Source organism: Xyrauchen texanus, chromosome 30 (assembly GCF_025860055.1).
Source record: "Xyrauchen texanus isolate HMW12.3.18 chromosome 30, RBS_HiC_50CHRs, whole genome shotgun sequence".
Taxonomy (NCBI): domain Eukaryota; kingdom Metazoa; phylum Chordata; class Actinopteri; order Cypriniformes; family Catostomidae; genus Xyrauchen; species Xyrauchen texanus.
The window spans coordinates 34,719,107-34,732,673 of NC_068305.1; the positions used below are offsets into that span (position 1 = coordinate 34,719,107).

Here is a 13,567-nt window from a genome sequence, read left to right on the forward strand (position 1 = left end):
AGTTTGTGATTGGTTTTTAAGGCGTCTTTTTGACCCATTTTTCATTGTACACATCACGTCAGTCAAACTTATGGCAAAGGGACATTCTCAGGTTTCACTGTTTGTAGCAGTGGGATCTTCTGCAAGTATTTCAAAGACAACATTTATCAACAGTTTTTACATCCCTTTTTTCCTTTTCTATTGACATTTAAAATGTCTTAAAATCACCTCTAAGACCAAAAAATGAGTCAAGCCATCACCTGGAAATATCTGGTGCCCTGTTGCAGTTGGAACTGCTTAAGCAATTGAGAGGAGGCTATCCATAATCCCATAACCACAAAGAGACAACAACCATTTATCTTTCCGTAGATGCCTGATCTGATTCCCCAACTGGATATTTACCAATGTGATGCAATAATGTTTCTCTGCTGTGCCGTTCATGCACCTTTAGGAAATTGTTGGGAAATGATAACACTTGCCTATGCTGAGCAATAAGTGGGTCATAATGGCTTGGTTGCCCAGAGAGGGTGCAGATATAAATATTTCACCTCATAAACCATTATGACAGACCACAGATGTCTTGCTGTGGTCAAACTGTTTAAATTCTTATGACAAAGGCTAAATGAGACTTGCGGTTTTATGCCATATTTAGCAAAGTGCCAGCCTGCAGTATCCGAAAGATTGTGTAAAATTTCCTCTAGTATTATTTTGCATAAAGCATTTTTGCTAATTGTGCCTTTCTTTGTAATGATGTATAATGTGCTGTATAATGAGCGAGTGACACAATGTGGCACTGCGGTGTGTGGTTGTGGGAATTTTCTGCATAATGAACATGGAACCTGCTGGAATTATAAAACATTTGTGCATTATCCATAATCCAACGCCCTGGGCAATTCCAGAGTTACAGATGTTACAAATTCTCAGTGAAAGTGTGATATTTTACTTCACTTATAAAGTGATCTTTGCCAGTATATTGAACTATTTGTATGTATAATCATAAACCTAAATGAACTTGTTCTGGCCGTGACAAAAATGGACACAAGTTCCTGGGAGACCACACTATTTGTAAAAACTATGAATTAAAATGGACAATGCATAAATAATGTTAGACACAGAATGTAGAAGGGTTGGCACTCCTTAAAACATGTAATATTGAATTTGTATTCATTGTCATGTTCACATAAATGGGGAAAACCTGTGTTCTGAACATGACCGTTGTGAAATCGACACTTCTATGATGTGTGAAAACCATCAAAAACTATTTGAAACGGGGGGCCTGGTTAGCTCAGCAAGTAAAAGATGCTGACTACCACACCTGGAGTCGCAAGTTCCAATCCAGGGTTCCTAAGCAACCAACTGGCCCGGTTGCTAGGGTGTATAGAGTCACAACGCCACCTTGAGGACCTAGAGCGCATTGGGAATTGGGCATACCAAATTGTGTAGAAAATTGACCTTTGATACATCAAGGCTGCATGATGGATTGAACGAACAGAGTAATGTTTTGATTGTGCTACAGTATTTATACTTTTGGATGGAATCAACCAATTACTTACTTATAGCAGTCTCCACATAAAATTTACACATATCCCCTTTAATGTTTGCAAGATATTAGTGAGATGAGTGTTCTTCACTGTAGCTTATGTAAGATTAAACTATAACATCAATACTGAAGTATACAGTTGCTTTGAAGATATACTCTAGAGACCTCTGTTCAAAGCATTCCATACGAGTCATGTTTTCTTTTTTTTACGTGCATTATAGGATACCCATTTATCCAGAGAAATTATGAAGACTCCGATTTCACTCTCCATTGGGAGCTTGTATGAGTCTTTACTTTATCTCAGCAGAGCTTGTTTTCATCACTGTTTTATTGTTGTCTTTCTTTGTGTTTGGTGTTTGAGTGAAGTGTTTTTGTAGTACACACACTTTTCTCCATTTTTTACAGTCTGCAGTTCAAGGGGTGCCAGCTGCAGTAGTTTTATGAGTTTAAATATTCACTTTTGTTTTCCTGTTTTTTTTATATTCCCTCAGAATGCTGAAATCTCCGTCTTTGAAGTGAACATCCGTTTTGTCGGAGGGCTGCTGTCTGCCTATTATCTCTCAGGCAAAGAGGTATGTAAACTTTGAATGTAGATACAGATGTTCTTTAATGCTGAATCAGACAGAATGAGTGTGTCTAGCCAAAGGATTTGATATGCAAGCTGCGATAATCGACAAGCTGCCTGAAGAAGTCTAAAATCTAAAAGGAGTGCTACACATTTCAAGATGCTCTTTTGCCAAATATTGTGTGTAACTGTTGGAAATTTATGACATTTAAAGTTGGCAGGGCACAATGCACCCCTCGGGAGAGGCATGGAGGCCTTATGTCTGTCCTCTTGCGGTGGTCTGACTGTTTGCCCAGACACTGAGCCAAGTTAAACAAACACACACTCCACCGTCCAGCTTAGAACTCATTCCAAGGCCCAGCATATTCAGAATGCTCTGTGCACACTCTGATAAATTGAAAGCCTTTCGAAACCAGAAGACATCGGAGTCTTGACTGTGACCTAAAGCACACACACAAGGCCCATTTCCAAGCCTTCATTGAATCAGGCTAATACAGAACTTCACTCATATTTCCGCTCTCCCCTCTTGTAAATTAGATTTGCCCAGCAGCATCTGGCAGAACACGAAGGATCTGATTCAAATACAAAGAGTGGCATTTTCCATGGATACTCAGGGCTTTCTACATGCAGCTTGCAGTAAATGTACTCCTAGTGATAATAAAAGCTCTCATTTATGTCGTGCAGAAAAGAGCTTTGTCCAGAGGGGGAACCGATCATTGTGTGAGCTTCTTTGGGCTTGTACTTGTGTGACATTATCGTAGTGGTTCTGTTGATGTAAGGCAGGCCCTTCAGCAGAACAGCCATCTTTCATCTCTAAAGTGACCCTTCCTCTTACTAGTGGAAAGGAGCTTTAGTAGCCCTACAGGACCCTCTCTGTGTAAATTAAAGGGATAAGTCACCCAAAAATCATAATTTACTCACCCTCATGCTTCTCCAAACCCAAAATACTTTTTCTACTGCAGTACCCAAAAGGAGATGTCAGGCAGAATGTTCTTCAGTCATTATTCACTTTCATTGAATGGAAAAAAGATGCCGTAAAAGTGAATAGTGACTGGTGAAAGGTGATTATGGGGTAAATGATCCCTTTACTGTAAGTATCACTTTGAGTGATGGGTTACTTTTGCTCTTGGATGAAATAGCCAACAGACTTGAGTTTGAGTTGCGGGCAGTGTCAGAAATGAACTTTTACACTAAGGGGCAAAGCATCTATTTGGACTATACATGGACTGCTTTAATTGACACTTTTCACAATTGGTTAACTGTAGCAGCTGTAATTGTTATCTTGATTATTTATTTTATTAATAGAGCATCCCTACTTCATACTGCATTGAGGTTCCATGAAAACGTTCCTGCAAGGTGATGTCACACAGTTGTGCTAAAGAATTAAACAATGCTGCCTGTTGATAATTAAGTAAATAGTTGATTGTCAAAAATTGTTCTAGATGAGAGTTGAGGTCTGCAGAGCTATTTCCCTTGTAAATAGTCAGTGTTATCAATCTTTCAACACTACATTGTTCTATCAGCAAGATACACAAGCACATTTCATTACCATGTATTGACTTGGGACAACACACAAAACTGTTGAATACAAAGTGGGCAACACCGAGTCCAGGACTCAGGCCCAGTGCTGATGAAAGTCTTTTAGCATAGTCATCTCAGACACTCAGATAATGAAACGCCCTCCAACCTGCCTTCATAATAATGTGTGCCCTGAACTGAGAAATGTTGATTAGAGAAGATGGGCTTCAGGTGGCCCAGTCACATTGTTAAGCCACAGCAGGAGAACTTAGTAAATGTGTCTAGCTTAATATTCTTACTGGGCTTGAAATATGTAAGCTTTTTGGTGAGCAAACCCATTATAGGATTCCACAAAAAGCTGCATGACTAAATCATCACTAGAGGATGAGGTCTATGTCATTGCTATTCCGAAGAATGTTCAGTCTTTCTTGGTAGACTTCTGATCAATACGGTTTCAGAGCTCCGCCAGGCCTGAGAGAGTGAGCGACATGGGCCATTTCTCATTATCCTTTGAATTTACGTTTGCATATAACGTAAAATGTCTACCTTGGTTTGGGTGGTAGATGTGCTGCTAAAATTGAAAAGCAGTGTGATTTCTGGCAGCTGACGACTCTAGAGCCTTGGCTGGTACTCAAAGCAATCCTTGGCCCTTTGATGAATCTTTCATCATCTTGTGAGACAGCCTTCATGCAAATGTCGCACATGCTCCTGATTATGGGCTGTGCGAATGGCCGCATTCAGAAACCAATGTTGTTTGCTGTGATTTAGTCCTGCTCTGGTTTTCCTCTCCTGAACGATGAGAGGATTAATCTTTTGGCTGATTTATTTTTTTGTTATTTAAGCCCAGGCGGTTTTCCTTCATTGACGTGAGCAGCCTGGGAAAGAGCCACCTGTCAGAACACAGCACTTAACTCCTTTATGGATCACATATCGAATATTTATTTATTTATTTTTTTTTTTTTGCACTATAATTCATTTTACATAACCACTGGCATGCCACATCTGTGGATCCTCTTCATGCTGGGGTGATTTATTTTTCTGTATCTTGTCAGGGGCAGCAAAAACACTTGATTTCAGTCTGACTTTATTATAGCCCATCGGTTTTTAATATTGATCAGTTTGATCAGTGTGAACATGTATGTTAAAGGAGACGTTCACCTAAAAAATCATTTACTCACCCTTGTGTTGTTAAAAACCTGTATGACTTTTTTCCCTTGTGGAAAACAAATTGAGATGTTATGCAGAATCTTAGTGTCTGACAACCCCATTCACCATTCATTTTAATTGTATGAAAAAAGATTTACAATAAAGTTCAGTTCGTTAACATTAGTTAACGTATTAGGTATCATGAACTTACAATGAACAATATATATTTTACATCATTTCTTAATCTTAGTTAAAGGCACACTCAGTAACTTTTTTGTTTGTGTCATTTTTTACTTACACTGACACCTAGCTGTGTGGATGCTGCATCATTCTAAATCAAAATGTTTTTTTTGTTTTTTTGTTTTGTTTTTTTGCTTTTTTTGCAGAGGCCATTTGTAGAAATTCACTATTCACAGTCAGCCATGATTCATTTAATCCAAGATTGAAAGTGTCCAATAATGGGGTGGTTACTGAGATTAAGCAAGTAGTATTCAGATGGTCATGTGATCTCAACATGGCAGCCCTCATGAGGGGACCCTCTCCATGCACATTGAAACTGCTTTTATAAGGTTACTAATATGACTAGTGTCCTTTTCATGCAAGTGGTCATGGTTTGATACATCCATCCATCCATCCATCGTCAACCGCTTATCCTGTGTACAGGGTCGCGGGGGGCTGGAGCCTATCCCAGCTAACATTGGGCGAAAGGCGGGGGACACCCTGGACAGGTCGCCAGTGGTTTGATACATATGTTTCAAAAATACAACTAATTTCTTTAAGAGTCCAACTTTTTGCGCACAGTTCATTAATATAAATACAAATGTTAATTTTTAGTTCATGTTAGATCACAGTGTATTAACTAATGTTAACATGTATAACTTTTGATTTACATAATGAATTACTATTTGTTGAAATAAACATAAACCAAGATTAATAAATGCTGTAAAGGTATTGTTGATTGTTAGTTCATGTTAACCTGTTGATACGCAATCGACCGCACGTGGTAGTGACGTCACTCTGCTTAGATTTAATATATAATTTACCATATATAAATTTAATTAATGTTAACAAATTATACATCTTTTCAAAGGTCTAAGGGTTCAACATTAATATCCGATATCTGTCTCAGCATAGCAATGCTCCAGAAACAGCAATTTAGTTATTTGTGCCAGGAGTACAAATGAAAACATGCAATATCAAGACTTTATACCTTAGTTATGAAATCGCGATCACCAGATGAATCCAGTTCGCCACACTTGGGTCAATTGTCCATGACAAGCGTTCATTGAAAAAACATCCAATAGCACTTTTTGTCCATAAAAGTGATAAATCTGAGAAATATTGATATATTCTCAATTGTTTACATGAGATCTCACCTGAAAAAATTACCCTTCATCATCATTCTTCAACAAACTATGCAATCTGAGCAGCATTCATGTTGTAAAACTGTATATTATCTTATATATTAGAGTCTCATAAACAAAATGAGCTTGTCTCCAAAGTCTATTTTTAAAAATGGGGTGTAGTTTGATTCATAATATCCAAGCAGTGCAGTCAGATTTTGTGTCGTCTTGAAAGGCGGAGCCTTAATTTGACTCTATACACCACCAGCGATTTTACAGAGAAAAAAGCTTGCAGGAACCTCGTGTTTTGTGAGATCATCTTCAAATTTGAAACATAACTTCTTTAGACGTGTGGCTTTGAGAACATTATATTTCCGGGTTGTCTTGGAAATTTTATTATTGTGTTTTTTTTGTTTTTTTTTTAGATTATAAAAACATGTTCAGCACAAAATATTTCCATTACTATAAACTTCAATATCTCTCACTTTAAAAAATAACAACATATATTAATTCTGAAATAAAGCCCAAAGTGTCTTCTTTCAAAATACAGTATACTACAACTGTGTCCATACTCCAAAGGGTCCAGTAAATACAACCATTTAAGTTCAGGTATGTCATTTTCATGGTTTGTGTTCAAAAAGGGTGTCTATATCAACAGGTTAACTAAAGTTGTTAACTAATGTTAACAAATGGAGCCTTATTGTATTGTCACCAAGATGCAATGAAAGTGAACAGGGATTGAGGCTAACATTTAACCTACCTTTTTTCTCTTTTTCATAAAGCTTGGAACAAAACAAGGGTCAGTAAATGATGGCAGTATTCAATAAGCATCTTTACATGCACAATCTTGCACCAATTACGTATAAGCCAGCAACGTGTAAGATCATGCAGGTTAACTCATAAAAAGCTTAAGAATCAAACCAGATGTTTGGCCCTTACTTTTAATGTAAACACCTATACCCTTTACTTATCCAGTGTGTGCATGATTGTTTATATATTTGGCATCAAAGCAGATAATAATCAGATGATTTCAAATCTTAAGTAAATCTGGATTTCTTGGGTTAATTAGCTTGTTTTTGGTGATTATCAATGTATAGGTGTGTGTGTTATTAAATAATAATAACAGTTAACACATCTGAACTTGTTAATTTTGTGGGGAAACACACAATTTGTCTAATTTATTTTATTTTATTTCTGTCATTTTGCAGTATTATATGAACAACATGTTATTTTCTCAGAATTTAAGTGATCTTGGCATGAGGAGTACTGCTAAATGTGCAGCATTTGCTTTTTTATCTAGAGATTGAGTTTGTAAAATAACAAGGATCCCCTTTGGATTTTCTGCCCACTCATTACTATTTTAGTGCTCCGTCTTTGTTTTGAGAAAAAAATAAAATAATAATAATTATGCCGTAAAATGTTTAAACCTTGGAGAATAGAGCAACTAGTCATGACTCTTTTGCTTTTAGTGAGTGAATTATTATTATTATTTTTAAACATTATGTTCAAAGAAAATTTCAAAAAGTAATTTTTATGCGAACAGCTGGATTTTAGCTCTTCAAGGCCACACCACTGGCGACATGGTTAGACTTAAATCACACATGTATAACTAACTGATGTGTGGGATAAAATAAAAAAGGGAAACATGTAGGTCCTTCAATTTTTTTGGGTGCATGTTTACAAAACCATGCTGCTAAGCTGAACTTATTGTTTTTTTTTTGTTTGTTTTTTCAAAGTCCAAAAATTGGAAATAGGATAAAAGCTACTTAAGAGACATAAATACATGAATTCTGAAGAAATAACTTGAGCTCTGGCAGGGCAGGGCAGGGCAGGGCAGAGCTGGGCAGAGCAGGATAAATTATGCTATCAGTGCTAATGATCATAACATCCGTTTCATCATAACTGCGGCACAGACCTTGGCTCACTGTCTCTCCATCCTTCTGTGGGAGTCTCCGTACATTCTATCAGGACGGATTTGAGTGGGAATGTGGGTATTCCTTGGTGCAATGTCTCGGAGAGATTCCCTTTATTACCAAGTGTATTACAGCTCATTAGCAGTCAGTGGACCGGTGGCTCATTATTGCCGATATTTTTTCTGGAATGATTAAAAATGCATTTGACTTGTTTACAGTGAGGCAGAGGAAATTAATCATCCCCACTGCAGGTCCAAAATCGTTTGTTTCTGTCAGCAGACATCTTTACTGTAAATACATGTGCATGCTTTTGTTGTTCATTAAACAATGCTGAAGTCGCTGCATGCATCTTTAATGCCGGCATGCTGCGCTGAGTGACACTGCTATTGTGTTCTGCTCGCTTAATGCGAATGGCATTCTCTTCGATAACAAAGAGCTCTCTATGAGTTGTTTAATGTGCCGTTTTCAATTATGCTAATTTGCCTATTTCTTGGTTTTAAATGGTTAGCTGCACTGTTTTTCCCGTGATGGAATTCATATGGCGATTAACACCACTGCAATGTGCTGAGCCGCTATACCAATTTTACAATAACAAGCAGAGAAATGAAACTTTAGGTAGTGCCAGATTAAAAAATCATTATTTAGTCAGTCATAAATGTATAATTTTTCTCTTGCTCAGAGGTGAATGAATTGTTTTTCTCTCATTCCTCCAAATACCCCAGACGACTGGTGCGCCTGCTATTAGCAAGAGATCTTCCTTTCTCTGATAAAGCCTGATATGCAATTTCCTCTCTACGATTTGGGGCCCTACAACACGCCCCGTGTTGGCTTACAAAAAAAGAGAGTTTACTTTATTTTTAGGGAAAATCAACAGGGATCTGGTGATTAGGGCTGGGTATCGATACACATTTTCAGATTTTAGTTGATTCCAATTCACAAGCTTTTGATTCCAATTCAATTCTGATTCATTTTGGAATATTTTTGTTGTGATGTCCATTTAGCTTACGTGTGAATTTATTTCAGCTAACCCTGTCAATTATAAAGGGGACCTTCTAACTAGGTGCATTACAAAAACTGAAGTAAAACGTAAAAGTAAAAGACGGATCTTGAATTTAAGAATCGATATTGGGATTGTTGGGATTAATTGGAAAATATTTAAATTTTAACCAACCCTTCTGGCGATATGATATTTAATTCACTATCTGTAATAATATCAACTTAGTGATATTACTTGGATAATATTTCATAGTGAAAACATGACTCTAGGGCTGGGCGATATGGCAAAAAAATTAAATCTCGATTTTCTTCAAACTTAAGAATAATTTACGATTCTCAATTACATTTTCCTACATTTAAAGGAATACAAAACACTAACTCCAACGTGATTCAAATAACATGTTCCTTATTAGAATGCAATGCATCCTGGTTTGAAAAAAATCACCAATCAATTTCTTTTCTTTATAGAAAACAAAGGTGAGTAACAGAAATGCACAAAAAAATGTGCAACACACATATTCGTCAACAGCATAAAAGTAAAATAAATTAAAATCAAATTTATTTAAAATAACACTGATGTTCAGAAATAATAGCATACAATATGACAACTACCAAATACTTTAAATCCAATGTAGGTATTATTTTTATCTAAAGCAAGTCAATCTAGAAATAGTCATGTTTATCTAGAAAGTAATTTATTATATCAGTCAATTTGTATGTATAACCATAAACACCTGCAGAAATCTAGTCCAGTACAGAAATCAGAAACATTTCATTATAGTTGAAATGCAAGAAACCAAAAGCTTGTCAATACTGTGAGCACGTGGCACCCTCTAGCGGTATACGCTGAGCAGAGCAGCAAAATTAAATCGCTGTTTGTCAATGATTGCTTCACTTCCTAAATGTTGGTTATAAATGCAGTACATTTGAAACATATCACATAACAATGCCTTAATTAGCGATCTATCTGAATCATCATGGTAAAAGGAGATGTGGATGATTCTCTCATTTATAGTTTATCCATTCTATGATTTGAAATCTCATAGAGTGTTGGACTCTGAGTTGGAGGACCACAGTTCAAGACCAGTCATGAACTCTGCTTCAGAATATGTGCTTTTTATTTAACTTCTGCATTTTAAAACATTATCGTTTAGGTTTAGGCATTGTTTAGGTAAAGATGTTTTTTTTTAATGTCTCATTTATATTTCAAAACACTTTGTTAGTTTCAGGCAAAAGATTTAGGTTAAGGAGTTATGTTTTACATCCATCTAAAATTCACCGTAAAACCTTGTCTGAATACAACTCCATTTTACTCGCTTTTGGCACCCCCAGCTGGACATTTCACGCCAAGTTGATGCAGTGAGTTCCAGCAGATGGAAATGACTTAAATAAATCAGATGATTTGTAGAAGGAATAACAACTTTAATTTGTAAAGATTAATAGATAAATAAAAATGAAATAATGAATACTGAAAATAAAAGTTTGATTATAAGTGTTAAGTAGATATATCTAAAGGATATATCCAAGGACTAAATCCGGAAATAAACCTAACAACAAAAAGTCTTGCCTTTTGTCTAATGAACCAAGTAAGTAAATGGAAAAAAGTTAAAGTACAGAGATTCAAGATGAGGCCTCTAATTTGGAGATCAGATGCATAGAGCTAGAGGATTGAGATGTTAATCTGACAATCAAAGATTAGTTAAGTTCTTTATACCCTCTTGGGACTATGCCAAAAAATTATAACATTTTTGGGACAGCGAGTTCTGCTTGGGTTGAAGTTTTTAACTCATTTGTGCCGGACATATATTTCGGACCAATTGAAGTGCGAAAGCTGCTGTTAAGTGGAAGGAACATGTTGCAGACTAGCTCGTCCATACATTCTTGCCAAGCGCTCATAAATACCAAAGTGCTCACACAAGTTTCTTAGAAGCAACCTGTGTGTGCAGACTGGCATCTGTACATTGCCTGGAACAATGACAATAACAAAACCAAGTTCTATTTGCAACCAGCTCTGAAACCTCATCAGGTCAAAAGGGCAACAAATTAATATATTAAGAGCATAGAGTAATCTCCTAACACACATATTGAACATAAGGCTTTCTGCTGGTAACGTGCATGTATAAACAGGTGTACAAGGATATGCATATAAGGAATACATGGGAGTCTTAATACAGTGATTATGTTATATAAGCTAATTACATAAATGTGAAGTATATGCTTATATTCTGATTATAGTTGAGTACATAAATGTGGATACACGAAAATGCTTGTATAATATCAATAAGCAAGAGTAAGCAATAGTATAAAAATATAGGAAGGTCTCTTGCATCACAAGTTATACAGCTTGTAAATTTTGAATTGCAAGAATGTCATCATGTTCAAGTAAATTTCATGAGATCAGGCTGGATAATATTACAATGTTTAGAGTATTGCAAATCAAAACTGTGAGATATTGCCATCTTTTATTCACTTTTTTGACATTCATCTTGCTTTACCTTCTTCTTTACTTCATGGAAGATCCATAGAAGTGTGAGTAGATAATAGTCAGTGTCCATAAAATATACTTTGAATCAAGCGCATTTTTGATTACACAAAAACCTTTGCAGTCTACCTGTGTGGAAGATCTGTACTGACATCCTTATAAATGCAATAAGATATTAACTTATGTTCTTAAACATGACCTTGCATTTTGGTCAGATAAAAATAAGTGTTTGTTAACCTAATGTAACTACACCTTCTGTCACACTTGTTCTGCGTTTTGTTTAATGCCTCCAGCCAGAACCAGTCTGTGTAAACTATTCAATGCATATCTTAGATGGGGAATAAACACCAGACCTCACTGCGAGACAGTCTCTGAAGTCTTTCTTTTTGAAAATTAAAAGCTTGTTAAGTATTTGTAAGGCAGCCCGTATAGTCCCATAATGCTTCCAACATTAACCTCAAAACTGTGAGCACAGGTGATAGGTGCTGATAAGTGCAGGTATCTTGGTCCGTAATCTCATGGCACTTCTCTGGCAGTCTTTAACTGTGCATTAGGTGTGGAAGTTCAAAAAGTTCAAACTGTCACTTATTCATCTCTCAGTTTGAGCACATCCATCTCAATCATAGCTCCATTAAATCTCTCAATGTCTCATCATGCACCTCTCTTCTTTTCAGAGTATCTTGATGGAACAGAACACAATTCAAAGTAAAATCCTTTGTTCTTTCTTGAAGTTGTACACCCATATTTGATTGACATGGAGAAAAATATACAGTGTGTTGTGTAACACTAGGCTAGTTAAGATGATTAAAATCTGATTATTCACACGCCTGCATTTTCGTTTCACATTGAGAGTGCAAACCTGTTTGACCTTCTCCGTTATCCAGTGTTGCAAGAATTAACTCCGTATCAGTGAGGTGATTTGGAAATCTCTCTTTTTTCTGACATTGTTAATGCTGACGTGTTCAATATTACACGGATTAATTTTTACAAATGGTCACCAAACAAACAAACAAACAAATATCCATTAAAACATGGCATTTTTACTAATAGTTTTATTGCTTTATTATTTATTTTTCATTTTATGTTATTGTAATATCTTTTATATATTATTTTATTATATTTTATGTATCTTTGTTTTTTGTTTTTTACATAGTATACAATTATATATACATTTTCTATGAATTTTCATGGTTTAATGTTGATAGTTTGGGTCTGGGACAAGGCTAAAAGTGTCAAATCTGTACATAAAAGGCTACCAAATAAATGAAGGCATGGGAAAAAGTTTTAATGTGACCTTCATATAACAACAATTAAAGAATATGTTCATTAATATATAAAATCAACCTTCTTGACATGAAAGTACCTCTTGAAGAAACACCCAAATTCAAAATGTATTTGTATTATATTTAATATGCATTAATTATAATTGTTTTGATTTGAATATGTCAGGATGCTTACACAATTAATTTCACACTTCATCAGGAAACGCTGTGAATCCAAACCACTCAAGCGGCATACTTTTGCTATAGTACCCACAGGCGAATGCGATTTCTGTTTGCGATTGTCTGTATGACTTGTAATTGAACGTTTGTGTTTTTTTGAATGTGAAGTTTTCCTTTTGTAATATGTAGAATTTAAACATTAAGGATTATAAAAATGGCACTCCATTATGTGATCACAAGTTGAGAACTTTTTCTGCAGTGCACTTTGTATGCATCACTTGACCAATGACAATTTCATACAGGCAGGTTCAGTTTGCTTTCAGAAATCCAATTCCAAACCTTCAGAGCTGAACTTTCACATTCCTGTCCATCAAAAGATCTGTCAAATCTTTCTTGAGTGTGTAAGTGCCCTAAGGCGTCAATGCTGCAATTTTTGCCTCACTCCCCATCAAGTGTTATAACAGCTTGTTTTTTTTTTTACCACTTTGAATGGTGATTGTGGCAGAAATGTGCGGACTGTTAAGGAGAGTGAAGTACCACTTGAGACTTGAGGTTTAATCAGGTAATGACCAGGTTCGTCAGAGTGTTTCACCCATATAATGGCCTGTTTGTGTTGTTAATGTAGTGAGCTTAGTTGAGCAGT

General features: G+C 36.0%; 1 protein-coding gene across 1 annotated transcript in view; it reads left to right on the forward strand.

Moving 5' to 3' along the window:
- Nucleotides 1-13,567, forward strand: part of LOC127623828 (mannosyl-oligosaccharide 1,2-alpha-mannosidase IA-like) — a 143,297-nt gene that overhangs the window by 55,358 nt on the left and 74,372 nt on the right. The window contains exon 4 of the mRNA XM_052098375.1: nt 2,011-2,091. Coding sequence (XP_051954335.1) covers nt 2,011-2,091 — 81 coding nt within the window. The remainder of the gene's footprint in view (nt 1-2,010; nt 2,092-13,567) is intronic.